Source organism: Ostrea edulis, chromosome 1 (genome assembly GCF_947568905.1).
Source record: "Ostrea edulis chromosome 1, xbOstEdul1.1, whole genome shotgun sequence".
NCBI lineage: Eukaryota > Metazoa > Mollusca > Bivalvia > Ostreida > Ostreidae > Ostrea > Ostrea edulis.
In genome coordinates, this window is record NC_079164.1 from 57842644 (window position 1) to 57856184 (window position 13541).

General features: G+C 35.0%; 1 protein-coding gene across 6 annotated transcripts in view; it reads right to left on the reverse strand.

Annotated features, from left to right (window-relative positions):
• LOC125664639 (LIM domain kinase 1-like) overlaps window positions 1-13541 on the reverse strand; it is a 231804-nt gene that overhangs the window by 29687 nt on the left and 188576 nt on the right. For all 6 annotated transcript variants that reach the window (XM_048897478.2, XM_056154636.1, XM_056154629.1 and 3 more), the window contains 3 exons: window positions 7353-7456; window positions 7054-7119; window positions 5386-5607 (listed from right to left, as the gene is read on the reverse strand). In XM_048897478.2, the coding sequence (XP_048753435.1) occupies window positions 5386-5607; window positions 7054-7119; window positions 7353-7456 (392 nt within the window). The remainder of the gene's footprint in view (window positions 1-5385; window positions 5608-7053; window positions 7120-7352; window positions 7457-13541) is intronic.

The window sequence follows — 13541 nt, forward strand, 5'->3', positions numbered from 1 at the left end:
TAGTTAAAATCAGTGTGCCAAAAACGGCTTAACAATCGGTATGAAACAAATCAGATAGATTTGACCCAATGATAGGTTGTATTGACGAACTAGACTGTTGTAACGACCATTGAAATTGCGAAATGCTTACTTCAATTGAGACTGTTGAAACCCCTTGTTTGTCAGTAGCCTGCCTTGATTTAAAAACTGACCATACGCAGAACAAGCTCTTGCGTATCGAATCAGTTGAGAGATATACACACCACATGCAGGTGATAATAGAATATTGCTACATAAATATGGGAAGTTGACGATGGGGAAGCTGAAATCATCCCGTTTGTCATAAAGTTGAGTTGTCATTTTGCCGTTAATGTCTACTTTCAATAAAATATCTAAGTATGAAGCAGAAGTGGACTACTCTGTGGTGTCTTTTATTTTGAGCTCACAGGGATATATCGAATCAACATATGAATGAAAATTATTATTGTTATTAGACAAAACGTCCTCGATATATCTAAATGTCGAATTGAAGGCCACAGCAAGAAATTTTTTCCTCTCACATAGAAGTTTTTGAATAAATTCTGCTTTATATGAATATAGAAACAGGTCAGCTGACAAAGAAGAGCACAATTCCCACAGACTGTTGGAAGACCTGATCACCAAAGACCACAAAGATATTGTCAATGAGGAACACCAGCATATTTTTTATTTCAACTTCAGAGTACTTGTGCATGGAATCAGAGTGGTGTTTAACTAAATAATTTTTTGGATGACTGATCACTAGATATGAATATTTCCGTTTTCCATTTTTGTTGAAGAAGCAACTGTCTATGATTTCAAAAAGTCTAGTCTTTAATTTATCGTGAGGAATGGTTGTGTAAAAGTGTTGAAAAGTCATACATTTTGATGTTACTCATTTGGGAAAAGTTTTGCGATTTAAAGTTTACTAAAAGTTCTTCAGAATTTTTTAGAATCCATATTTGATTTACATCACTTCTGGCATGTGTAGTCACACAGCAAGTTTGAAGTTTCTCCTTCACAGCTGTTAATATTTTCATAAGAAGCAAAGATACGGGCTTGGTAGAACACTTACTGGATCCTTACTTGTATCATAGATTATAAAACTGAAATATATGTATAGAAGTATCGATAGAAGATATATTGAATGAAAAAGAAACTGTAATATTACGCAGATTTAAAACTTTTTGATTAATCAATCCTTCGATCTGCCACAAACTATAGTCCCTGCAAAACCCTATCAAAATTTGAATTGACACAAATTTTTTCAACTGGATAGGGTTCAGTAATGTTTGCAAGTATTGAACCAGAAAATACTTAGTTGTAGCATCCTGCACAGTTGTGCTCAAAAGCTCAGGAACTATCTTCCTTAAAACTAATTTATTCTGTTAGAAATCAGTTTGTTTTCTACTACAATTACCTGCCAGGCTCCCCCAGGTACTTGCTCATCCTGCTGGGATCTACCCCAGGGTGAATTAATTATGTACTCATTAGTTAGATTACAGTTATCTGCTGGGATCTACCCCAGGGTGAATTAATTACGCATCCATGAGTTAGACTACAGTTACCTTCTTGGATCCTCCACAGGGAACTGTATTACCCTACTGGGCTCCCCCAAAGGAGTTCAAGTAGTCCAAAGAAGCCAAACAATTTTAGTAGTAGAATATGTGTTTATTTTGATGTTGTATATGCATTTTATTGCTATTGTTGGATTATACTTGATAAAACTGTAAATTGTTTCTATTGGGTTAAGTTGTACATGTAGAAACTTGCAGCATAATATCAAATAATGCATTGATAAAAAGCTTTTACAATTTCTTTTACAGTTGTAAAGGAGAAAATTCCACATTTTGTGTTTTATTAATACAGATTAAAATTAGTTTTCATTTATTCATAACAATTTGGTGTAATTTTCCATTAAGTTCTACAATTATTCTTAGACAGCAAGTAACCCTCAAGGTATTTCATAAACCATTCAAATGTCATGAGTTAGCCTTTACAATCGAGATTATTTGAGTTTATATCAAATAGTCCGTATTGATTTTGACACACCCTGTAGGTCGGGTCTACGTGACTTTAGCAGCTACATGGTACACGTTAATTTGTATGCACTACGTCACACTCGGTACTCCCTGTGATCGAACCCATTCTTAGGGCTGAAACGATACGCCCCCTTCACGATACGATACATAATACTTATGCCAAGATTCAATACTTTCAATACGATACAATTTACAGAAGAAACCAATAATAACATTCAAGAAAAGTTTAATTACCAAGATTCACATTCATAATTTTAAAAACAAAATGTTTCCAAATTGCCAAAATGGTAAGATGCATGTTGGCTCTGTAGCTTAAACTGATAAAGTTTATTATTATTTTCGTAAGACTCAAGGTAAACAACACTCTGAACGTTATTTGGTGCTATTTTGTCCCTCATGCAAGTAAAAATAATAATTACAGGCCGAACCTGATGTATTTTACTGAACCAGTTTGTAATAAACGTATCGAACCGAAAATCGAGGCAATGAATTGAACATTGAATCGAGGGTTTATATTGAACAGTATCGATATTTCGGTGAATCGTTTCAGCCCTACCATTCATTACATTTTTTCCAACCGAAACAGCTACGTGGTTCTTGTATTTGAGGCGGAAACCAAGCACGTGGCCTAAGTTTTTTCTCCCCTTTAAAAGGCTTTTTGGATTTATTCCCTACATACAGCTTCTTGACAATTTTTCCTGCATTAGGAATGCCACGTAAATAACGAGCGGTGACCCAGAGATCCCCGGCCAGGGGGGTTGGGATGAAACGTAACCGCCGGACAACAGCTCAACTCTGGGAACAAAGTCCAAATCACACGGTCTCACTTTGGATGGATCGAAAAGCCCCGAAAGAGGGGCAGCCACAGCCCCCTGAGGAGGTCCCTCGATAATGCACTGGATAACCCGGGTGAGTCTTGCAATTTTTTGTTGGGCCAAGCGGCCTATTTACCCTTACCTTGTCAAATCACATCTACATGCGATGATATCGGCAGTCATGTCCCGCTTAAACTCAAGCGAAAAATATGGGAGGGGGATTTATTGATCTGTCTGTCCTACTCAAATCAGCTACGGAATTGGAGCAATTTGAGTCCCACGAGGATTTACAACTTGTCAATGGCAAGCTATGCATAGTCAAGCACCAACTTAACTCCTTTTTGAGCATAGAAAAGTGGACACCAGCCTTCATGATTTACATGAGCATCGTACTTCAACATAATCAAATGGCCCAAGAAATGCCCAAGTACATGCGAAATATTAGGCTTGCAGCTAATCGTTCACAAAATTGGCATAAGTATGACGAGCAATTCCGACTCCGTAAGGTCTCCAACCCTGCTATGTCTTGGGGGAAAATTCACAGCGAATTCTGGTTGATGTACATAAACAACCAATCAAATTTCTCTCAAAATCCCTAGAAGGTGTCAAGCGGTCTGTAGGCGTCAACAAATATATCAGACTTCCTATATCATACCAATTATTTGTTAAAATCATTCATGCTTTAACATCAGTATGTCACTCGCCTTTTGAATCATGTCTTCTTTTTACAGCAACCTTTTCATTGACATTTTACAGTTTGCTCAGATTCAGTAAGTTTTGTCATTGCAGATTTCACAAGTTTCTCAAAACCAGTTAGGTCAAGTGTCAGTATCTTTACATAGGGCCAAGACAAACCAAACCGGCAAACCCCTAGTTTGTCAAATTATCAAACTTCTGGACACCAATTTCTGTCCAACACTACCAATTGAGGCATATTTACAGCTTACCCCCCCCCCCCCCACCCCCCATCATATACTAACATATTGCTTGTTTCATGTGGATGGCACTCCTATGACACATTTTCAGTACCTACAGATATTGGCATTTTTGCATCTGTTGGTCCTGGGAAATCAATTATTTCTCAACAATATTCAAGCAGCCTTTTTTTTTTTAAACTTACCCACCGCACAAGTGATTTAACATTTCATGCTTGCTGCTGTTTGTCAATTGTGTGTTTACTGTAATTTTTGTGCAACTCTAGGTTCAAGTACTGTGGTTTTGTCAAATAGACTTATTCTAATCCATGTAACTCTTTATTGTATTTTGAGTTTCACTCAGTTTTTTAATGCTACAAGTTTTTTGTGGGGGACATTGTTCCAATGTCTGTGGTCGAACTGGGGAGTCGGTAATGGTATGTGATGACTGTTTCTGCTCCAAAACCTGGTTGTTTCCCCCACCTGCTTCTAAAGCAGGGGGCAATTTACAGTACTAAAAGTCGTAAAAGTTAAAACAAGTAAACTAATAGTGGAGCCACCACCGGGGACGGTTGGGGCCACATCCACCTCACTTCAGCGAGGAGATGCTACAGTCTGATGCATGTTAGGGACTTATGTCCAACATGATAATCTACATACCAGGTAGCACTGCAGGAGACAGGGTGAGAAGGGCGGGTCTCGCTTACCTCCTTAGAACGCTGGCGTCCGTTCAGGTCTGGGCACTGAATGTTTTACTCGGGCCCCCCAGTGTACCCCTTACAAGTTAAGTTAAACTGGCTCACTGGGCGACTCCCCAGTTACCCCACAAAATGTTCACATGCGGCCGATATTGTCCATTTCAGTATATCCCGAATGTGCCATTGCTGTTATATGAATAAATTGGTCAACGTTGCTTGTGTCTGTTATTCACTGCAATGAGTCATGGACATGTTATTACAGCCAGTTTTTTGGATTTTATCTATCAGGCGGATTCTTTAATTAATAGGCCAGCTTTTCTCTGGTTTTATGGAGAAATATTAGTACTGTACTGGTTGACCTGTCATCACCCAAAAACAATTCCCATTGTCCAACTGCACTACCAAGTTAGATGAATCGGACAATACAATATGCAGCTGGTACATAAACTATAAGCAATCTAAAGTAAAATTAGCTCTAAATCTGAAAATTTTATTTTGTTGTAAAAATATGCTAGTATTATGATAGTTTTGTATGTAGCTTTAACCATAGTCATTGATAAAATCAAAACTAAGTTTAAGATTTTATCAAAATAGATTTCGGTTCTATTGAATATACAGCATTATATCGTAAGAAATTAATTTTTGTATGGGAAGACAAGAATGTAATTTTGCTTCATTCAGAGCCTCTGGATATGCTTTCTAACACAAATATTGCTAACCTTTTTAAATGATTTGCTTATATTTTTATATCTATATTTTGCTTTGCTTTTTTTTAAAAATATATAAACCTTATTTTTTTCTGTCATTGAAATAGTAAATCACAATTTCGCAACAAATCTTTTTTTTACACCAAAATGACAGCTAGATAGTATTGCTTTATGAGATGTTTTGCTACGTAGCATCTATGCCATATACTAACCTCACACACAATGATGCCAAAAGAAAAGAGGTCCACTTTTTCATCATAACTTTTGCCCTTTAACATCTCGGGGGCCATCCAATAAGGACTACCCACCATTGTGTATCGTTTCTTGCGTTGATAACGGTGCTTGCTTTTCGCTGATTTGATCTGGTCTGGGCAATGGTATTGATCTGGCAAAACTCGGGCCAATCCAAAATCAGCAACTATTACAGTCATGTTCTGTAGAAATTACACAACATTGATTGATAATTATTGCTTTTAAAATGCGCTTTCAATTCCATATTTTCTACTGTTTCAGATCTGCACTTCCAATATCATTTTAATCGCACAGACATCATCCATTTTTTGAAGGAAAAAAAAAAGAAGAAATCTGTCATGCTTGACACCAGAAGTGTTTTCAGTAAAATGCTTAAAAATGCATTTAGGTGATTAAATTTCTTACCATCCATGATATCTTTAAGAATTCATGAAAAATTTGTTGAATTTCACAAGAGGCCCACAGGCCTTATTGGTCACCTAAGTAAAAGTACATGTATCACTATAGCCCCAAAATTAAACTGAAAATAATTAACACACAACAGAGAAAAAGCATGCTGAGCTTCAGTCTTTACTGTGCAATATAGTCCTTGAAAAAGAAATATTACACTCAAAACTCAAAAAGTCAGATTGCTGTATTATGTAATAAAATGGATTGTGCTGAGAGAAACATATAGTACAACTCAACAGAGAAGTTTTAAACACTCTAGAGGAGATGGTGGAATCTAATAACTCCAAAATCACAGAACAGGAGAAACGAAATAAAAACCTGACCACAGAGATTTCTAAGCTCCCCTCAGGGGAGCATTTAGGCCCTCTTCTATTCTTAATTTATGTCAATGATTTGTCTATAAGTATTGACAAAGATTGCAAGTTGATTTTATATGCCGACGATAGTGCTGTATTTTATGTTCATAGAGATGCTGGTGTTATTACACATAAACTAGGAAATGTTATGGAAAATTGCTCTCCATGGCTTGTAAATAACAAACTGTCTCTTCACCTTGGAAAAACTGAAACCATTTTATTTGGACCACCCCAAAAATTGAAAAATGTTACAAGTTTTAAAATTATATGTAATGGTCATGAAATCAAAGCATCTGATAGTGTTAAATATTTAGGTGTATGTATAAATAAATTTCTTTCATGTGAAAATATTGTTTCAAGCATCATACAAAAGGTAAATGCTAGACTTCATTTTTTGTACAGAAATGCATCTTGCCTCAATTTACAGTCAAGAAAGACCTTATGTTCTGCTTTAATACAATGCTATTTTGATTATGTATATTTTTCTTGGTATTGTGGTATTTGCAAACAACTTAAAAAACAAAAATTGCAAGTAACCCAAAACAGAGTTGTCAGATTTATTCTAAATCTAGATCCTAGAGCTAGCATTTCTAGTGACATTCTAGATTCTTTGGGCATGTTAAAAGTGGATGACAGAGCTACTCAACTAAGATTGAACCACATATGTAATATATTTCATGGTACAGCACAAACCTCACTGTTCTAAAAATCTGTTCACTTAGTGATTGTTTCCTCAAGATGATAGAGCCATATGTTGTTTCATTGTAAAAACTGGCAAATAAATGCACTTCCTCCCTTGAAAATATTGTCACAATAACTCACTTTTTTGACAAAACAGTTGTTGGAATTTAAGTCTCTGTGTATGATTCCCAAGGAGTGCAGATATTCCTGTATGGATGGAAAAAAATATTACACCGACATATCCATTAAAATTTCTCTAGTACAAGTTAATAGGAATAATAAATTGCTTTTAATATAGATCTATTTACATAAAAAAGATTGCAGTGATACAATATAACTATAACCTCCTTCACATATATACATGTACACAACTATCATCATCAGGAGAAACTTATACTGACCCTCATGATAAAGTTAAAGCACTTCCATAAATAACATACCATTCCTTGTGCAATGTCCTTTGCAAATTCAGCCCTTTGTTTCCAGGATAAAAAAACTGAGAAATTTTTCAGCAATTCTCCTAAAGTGCCACCAGATACATACTCTAAAAAAAGAAAGGAAGTAGTGTTTTAAAACATATATGAAATATATATGCCCCCACCCTGTGTGGCAATTCTAAGAATCAACTTTCAGTTTAGAATGTTTGTAATGAGTAATGATAGTGAAAAATGTTATGGGCAACCACAATACTAAGTTTGATCTCTATTAGGCATAGGGTTCTAAAGATTTATAAAGCAGTATATTTTATAGCCAGAGTGACTTCATGACCTTGTCAGATTCAAAATGAAAAGGAGTAATACTAATACAGTCTTTGAAACGTTCTACTTTCCCATTTGAACGGTGAACGCACGTTGAGTGAACTGTGAACGCATGCAGAGTAAACAGTGAACGCACGCAGAGCAAATGCTGAACGCAATTTGGTGAGTGCACGGTGAATGCAAAGTGAACAGTACGTGAGTGCACGGTGAATGCAAAGTGAACGATGAGTGCATGGTGAATGCAAAATGATCTATTCATTTGGTATATTTCGGAATTTTCCTTTAGATTGTACTTATTTTATAATCAGGTAAATCAGGTATATATAATTATATAAATATATATAATTGTACCCATCAATGTTTTGTTTATTGATACATTGATTTCACAGTGTGATCCGGTTTTCCGGATCACCACACTGTGGTTTTCTGATTCTGTATCAGTATCCTCTGAAACTGATGACGTCACAATGAACCAACGCAACGTTTGTTGTGGAAATATTGACACAAACAAAACTGCGTACACATAATAGAATTTCACCGTATATGTCTGTGTTCATCTTAAATATGGATTTAAAATGTAGAAGGGGGTATCAACGTTTTTTGTGGAAATATTGACACAAACAAAACTGCGTACACATAATAGAATTTCACCGTGTATGTCTGTGTTTATCTTAAATATGGATTTAAAATGTATAAGGGGGTATATAATAAATTTATCATTACTACAGTAACTTGATCCAAAGAGTTGGATCACGTCTCGTTGACAAGCGCGAATCATCAAATCAAACTCAACACTTAAATCGCGTCTCGTGTGATCTGATGATCCGCGTCTGTCAACTTGACGTGATCCGACTCTTCGGATCAAGTTACTGTAGGAATAATATATATATATAGGTCGTACGAAAATTCCTCGTGTGAGAAGAGGGACAAAGGGTGGTCGAAGGTTCATCAGACATATCCACACAGTCTGTGTTGGGCGTTTGAAATACGTGGGAAATCAACTTGGGGTTAATAGAGATAACCTGGTTTATATCTCGGGTGATATACTCAACAATCCCTTATCTCCTGTTAAAGTTACTCATGAACCATGTGAAGCCATCACACATGCTAGATTGGGAAATTTAAATTTATTACATGACAATTCGACGAATGCAATAAATTAAATCTATCGTTTTGATACATCATCATGTTAATCGTGAATCATGCAAACCTTTATTTCAGTTAAGCTAAGGCAACCTTTAAAATCTGCAAAAATTTCAATTTATATACTCTGAATGCCCGATCAGTGAAAAATAAATTACTGGCATTTTGTGAACACATAATATCAAACGGCATCGATGCCTTGGCGTTAACTGAAACATGGTTCGGAAGTGACACAGAGAGCATAGTGATGGGAGAACTCGTTCAGGATGGTTATGATATACTCCACGTCCCCAGAAAGAACCGTAAGGGTGGCGGTGTTGATAAATCCCTTACCATGGAAAAAAATGTCTCTCTATATCCGCTCAGCATATGTGAACATTCGCAGAATTGGCTGTATCTGTCCATTTATCAACAATGAAGATTGTAAAACACTAGTAAACTCATTAGTTACATCCAGATTAGATTACGGAAATGAATTGCTTTATGGTGTTCATTCTAAACACACCAGCAAACTTCAGAGAGGGCACAAAACACAGCTGCAAGATTATATTACTCCTGTTCTAATAGATCTTCACTGGCTCGAAGTTGTCAAATACAGAATTCAATATAAGATATTGATCCTTCTTCATATTTTCAAATCTCTCAACAACCAGTTTACATAAAGGATATATATATATATATATACACAAATCGATTTTATAATATATTTTATCTCACATCTGTAAAGCGCTTTAGAGAACTAATGTTCTCTATACAAATTTGTATAATTTGTGTGTATATGTATATATATATTAAAAGAAATAGAATAAACAGTACACAAAGTTAAAAATATATATATACTCAATAAATTCTTTTTTCTTGATATCGGGGTAGAATAAAGTCAAAAATTAAAATCAATACTCAAATTTTTATCTAAGTTTGAGCATTGGATTTTATTTTTTGACTTTATATATATATATATGATTACCGTCAAGCAAAAATCACCCTTAAGTGAAAAATATCACCTTTTCAATTTTAAATATTTTAGATAGAGGAATTTCTCCTCTTTCTGTTGATATGTAGCATTCTGTTACAATCCAATGATAATGACATCAAAATCCCCATCAAACTTGGTAAAACTTCCATTGAGTCGTTTGACGTCATGATTTTTGGAAATTAGGTTGTATTTCGTTATGTTTTTGTGACTATTTTAACCGTAATCAAAATACATGAGTCTAGATTTTTGTAATCATCTGATATATAGGTATACATATATCAACATTCAAACAATTATCTAGATTATGACAGATTCAAAAGAGGCTAGATTTTAGAGTCTTTTATTCTTCTTGGCGTCGGATGAGGGGGCGACTACGTCCTTATACGGGGCCCTGACAAAAGGTCTAATAAATTTAAACAAGTATTGCATTCTCTCTCTGGTTAAACCAGCTGCCGGACTGATTCTTGGAGGCTGGATGGCATCTACACCCACGCCTGCTTTCAGCAGTTCTAGTTCTGTTCCGGGTGAGTCTGGCACTTCTTTAGCTACAATACCTGTAGAAGAATGTGCACAATATATCGGAGAAATGTAAATCATTGGTAAGAGTTTAATTCAGAAAGAGGAAATTATATATGTACCAGTACCTTGTTTGGAAATCAGATTAAAGTATGATTTTTTTTAGTATATCACACACACAATGTATCCCCTTTCAGGATTTGTTTTAACAGCCAAAAAAGAAAATCGATATGTGGTAACATAATAAACAAGACTTTACAATCCATTTCTTATGTGTGAAAAAAACCTGACAACGTTCTTTTAGCGTATTTTACCTGGCTTTATCTGCTTGGAAAACAAATTAAGTGTCTGAATTTTCTAATACCCTTGAAGGGGATGAAATAGCTGGATGTAAATGTTTTCCAATCCCGCCATTCTCCATCAGCACCACCGAATACAACCACTTCGTTAAATGTCTCGCTTTTTCTGACTACAGATGCTAACTGATCCAATGAATCTATTAACCTCTGACCTTCTGTATATTTTTTTATGTAAGCAAACCCAGCGTCCTTAAATTCATAAATGTACCGAAGACATTTTCTAGTTCGAATCCCGCTTGCGCCGGTAAGTGAGAAAGTTTCCCAGTTTACTTTCGGAAGGTCGGTGGTACATTGTACAGGTACATTGTATCTGGGTTTTCTCTTCCACCAATAAAAACTGGGCACCACCAGATAACTGAAAAATTGTTGAGTGTGGCGGAAAATATCAATCAACTGACTGTCTACATCCATTTAGATTTCATTTCAACTTCCCCATAATTTAAAAGGTTTTTTTTCATTTCTTGCCATCTCAGATAAGGAAATGGCGTGTTCTCTGATGTCTGAAAAACTAAATGTAGAAATACAGTTTTTCGCACACCCGCATCCCTTTTCAATTAAAGATCGTAATTTAAAATCTTCTGTGCAAGGATCATGGGGTAAGTTGGTAGTCCCTTCCCCCTCATTGTCGCTGTCATCAGATAAATTGCCGTACATCTGATTTTCAATAAACATGTGTACCCGGGCCTCTAAATCGGTTGAAATATCGTCTGATTCACTGTCATCACTGTTTTCGTTAACAGAACGCGTCGCACCTGCATTCTGATTAGTAAGATTTCTTGTGGGAAAATATTCATTGTTGATATTGTCTAAATCCTAAATTTTTTACAGAATTTTTTATTAAACGTCATAAGTTAAATAGAATAATTTGATTGGTCATTGGGTTTTTAAAAAATATTTTCAAGCATTTTTTCTGAGAGGGGTGGTGGTGTTACAGGGTAAATCTACAGGTAGAATTAAAGTAAAACTTTTGCTGTTGAATTTTTCTACTTTCGGAAATTAATCAGTAATTTGCAAAACATATTTTATAATTCCAGGTTAGTGTTGACAAAATACAGTTGTTAAAATTCTGATGTTTGTTTTACGTGCGAACAAAAGGCTAGCGACATAATTATTACTAAACGTACCGCTATAACTAGGCAATTGTAAGATACGTTCACACTCAAGGAATAGTACATATTGTAAAACTTGTAAACACCACATAAAGTAAACCAAGGTAGCACAACAATCGGTCGGCTGTTTTATATATATATATATATATATATATATATATATATATGCAACTCATATTATATCGATCTAATATTTCAAATATTCAAATAGGGGAGGGGCCAGACAAACGTTACATTTGAAAAATGAGTGTTCGATGTATGTCACACATAAATTAAGGATGCCAGATGAAATATTTCCATTTCTTTAGACTTTCATTTTACATGTAATTCCCGAAGAAAGGGAAATATCTGTAGACTTCTAAACATATTTTTTTTTATTTTCGACGAAAATCCAGTACATACATAGCAGTTACTTAACATCAATATTTTAACACTTAAACCAATAATTGTATATATGACAGATAAATGAAACTTGGGTGTTTTAAAGTACTTACTGACAGTTCCATGACTTCTCAAGGAAGCGCCTAACACGTCAGTGAAAAAACAACGTTGCAGAAAGCCATGCCGTCATATTGTAAAAACGTGACGTCCATTTTACCGCTTTATTTCTCGATAACGTCTGTACGTCACAATGCACTTAACTTATAAGGGTGGTTTTCGCTTGACGCTAATCATATATATAATTATATTATATATATATATATATATATATATATATATATATATATATATATATATATATATAGTCTCTTTTTTAGAAGTAAAATACAGAAAAAACTCTAAACACTGTAGAAATATTTCGACCGTATTACCGGTCTTCTTCAGTCGTTTAGAGTTTTTTCAATATATATATATATATATATATATATATATATATATATATGTTCATTTTGGTGCAAATACTGGATATATATTTCTCATGAGATGATCGTAAATTTCACATCAATGCATGCAGTAATCATACAAAAACAAGAGGTCTATGGGACACATTGGTCACCTGAATCACCTTGGCCCATATCTAAAGATTTTCCCTATATATTTTCACATGTAAAACTTTGATCCTTATTGTGGCCCCACCCTACCCCCGGGGGCCATAAGTTTAACAGACTTGAATCTGCACTACGTCAGGAAGCTGTAATGTAAATGTAAACATTTCTGGCTCGGCAGCAATGGTTCCTGAGAAGATTTTTAAAGATTGTCCCTATATATTTGTATATAAAACTATGATCTCCTATTGTGGCCCCACCGTACTCCCGGGTGCCATATGATTTTAACAAACTTGAATCCGCACTATGACAGGAAGATTTCATGTAAATGTAAACTTTTCTGACCCAGTGGTTCTTGAGAAGAAGATTTTTAAACTATTAAATTTATATAGCCAAGTACTTCGTTACAAGCTTGAAAATACGGATGTATATTTAATTGCTGTTATAAAATTTAGAAATTCATTTCAAAATTAAGGATTATCTCCCTCACGCATAGGTCTTATCCTTAGACGAATTTGACTCCACTTTTTTGGCACACTGTTTTTCCCTATAATAGCTCTAAAACTTCATTGTTATTTCGGATTTCACACATTTTGATTGAGCATTACTGAAGAGACATTATTTGTCGAAATGCGCATCTGGTGAATCAAAATTGGTACCGTATAAGTTTTACATATAAAACTTTGATCCCCTATTGTGGCCCCATCCTACCCCCAGGGGTCATGATTTTAACAAAACTGAATTTGCACAATGTCAGCAAGCTTTCACATAAATTTCTACTT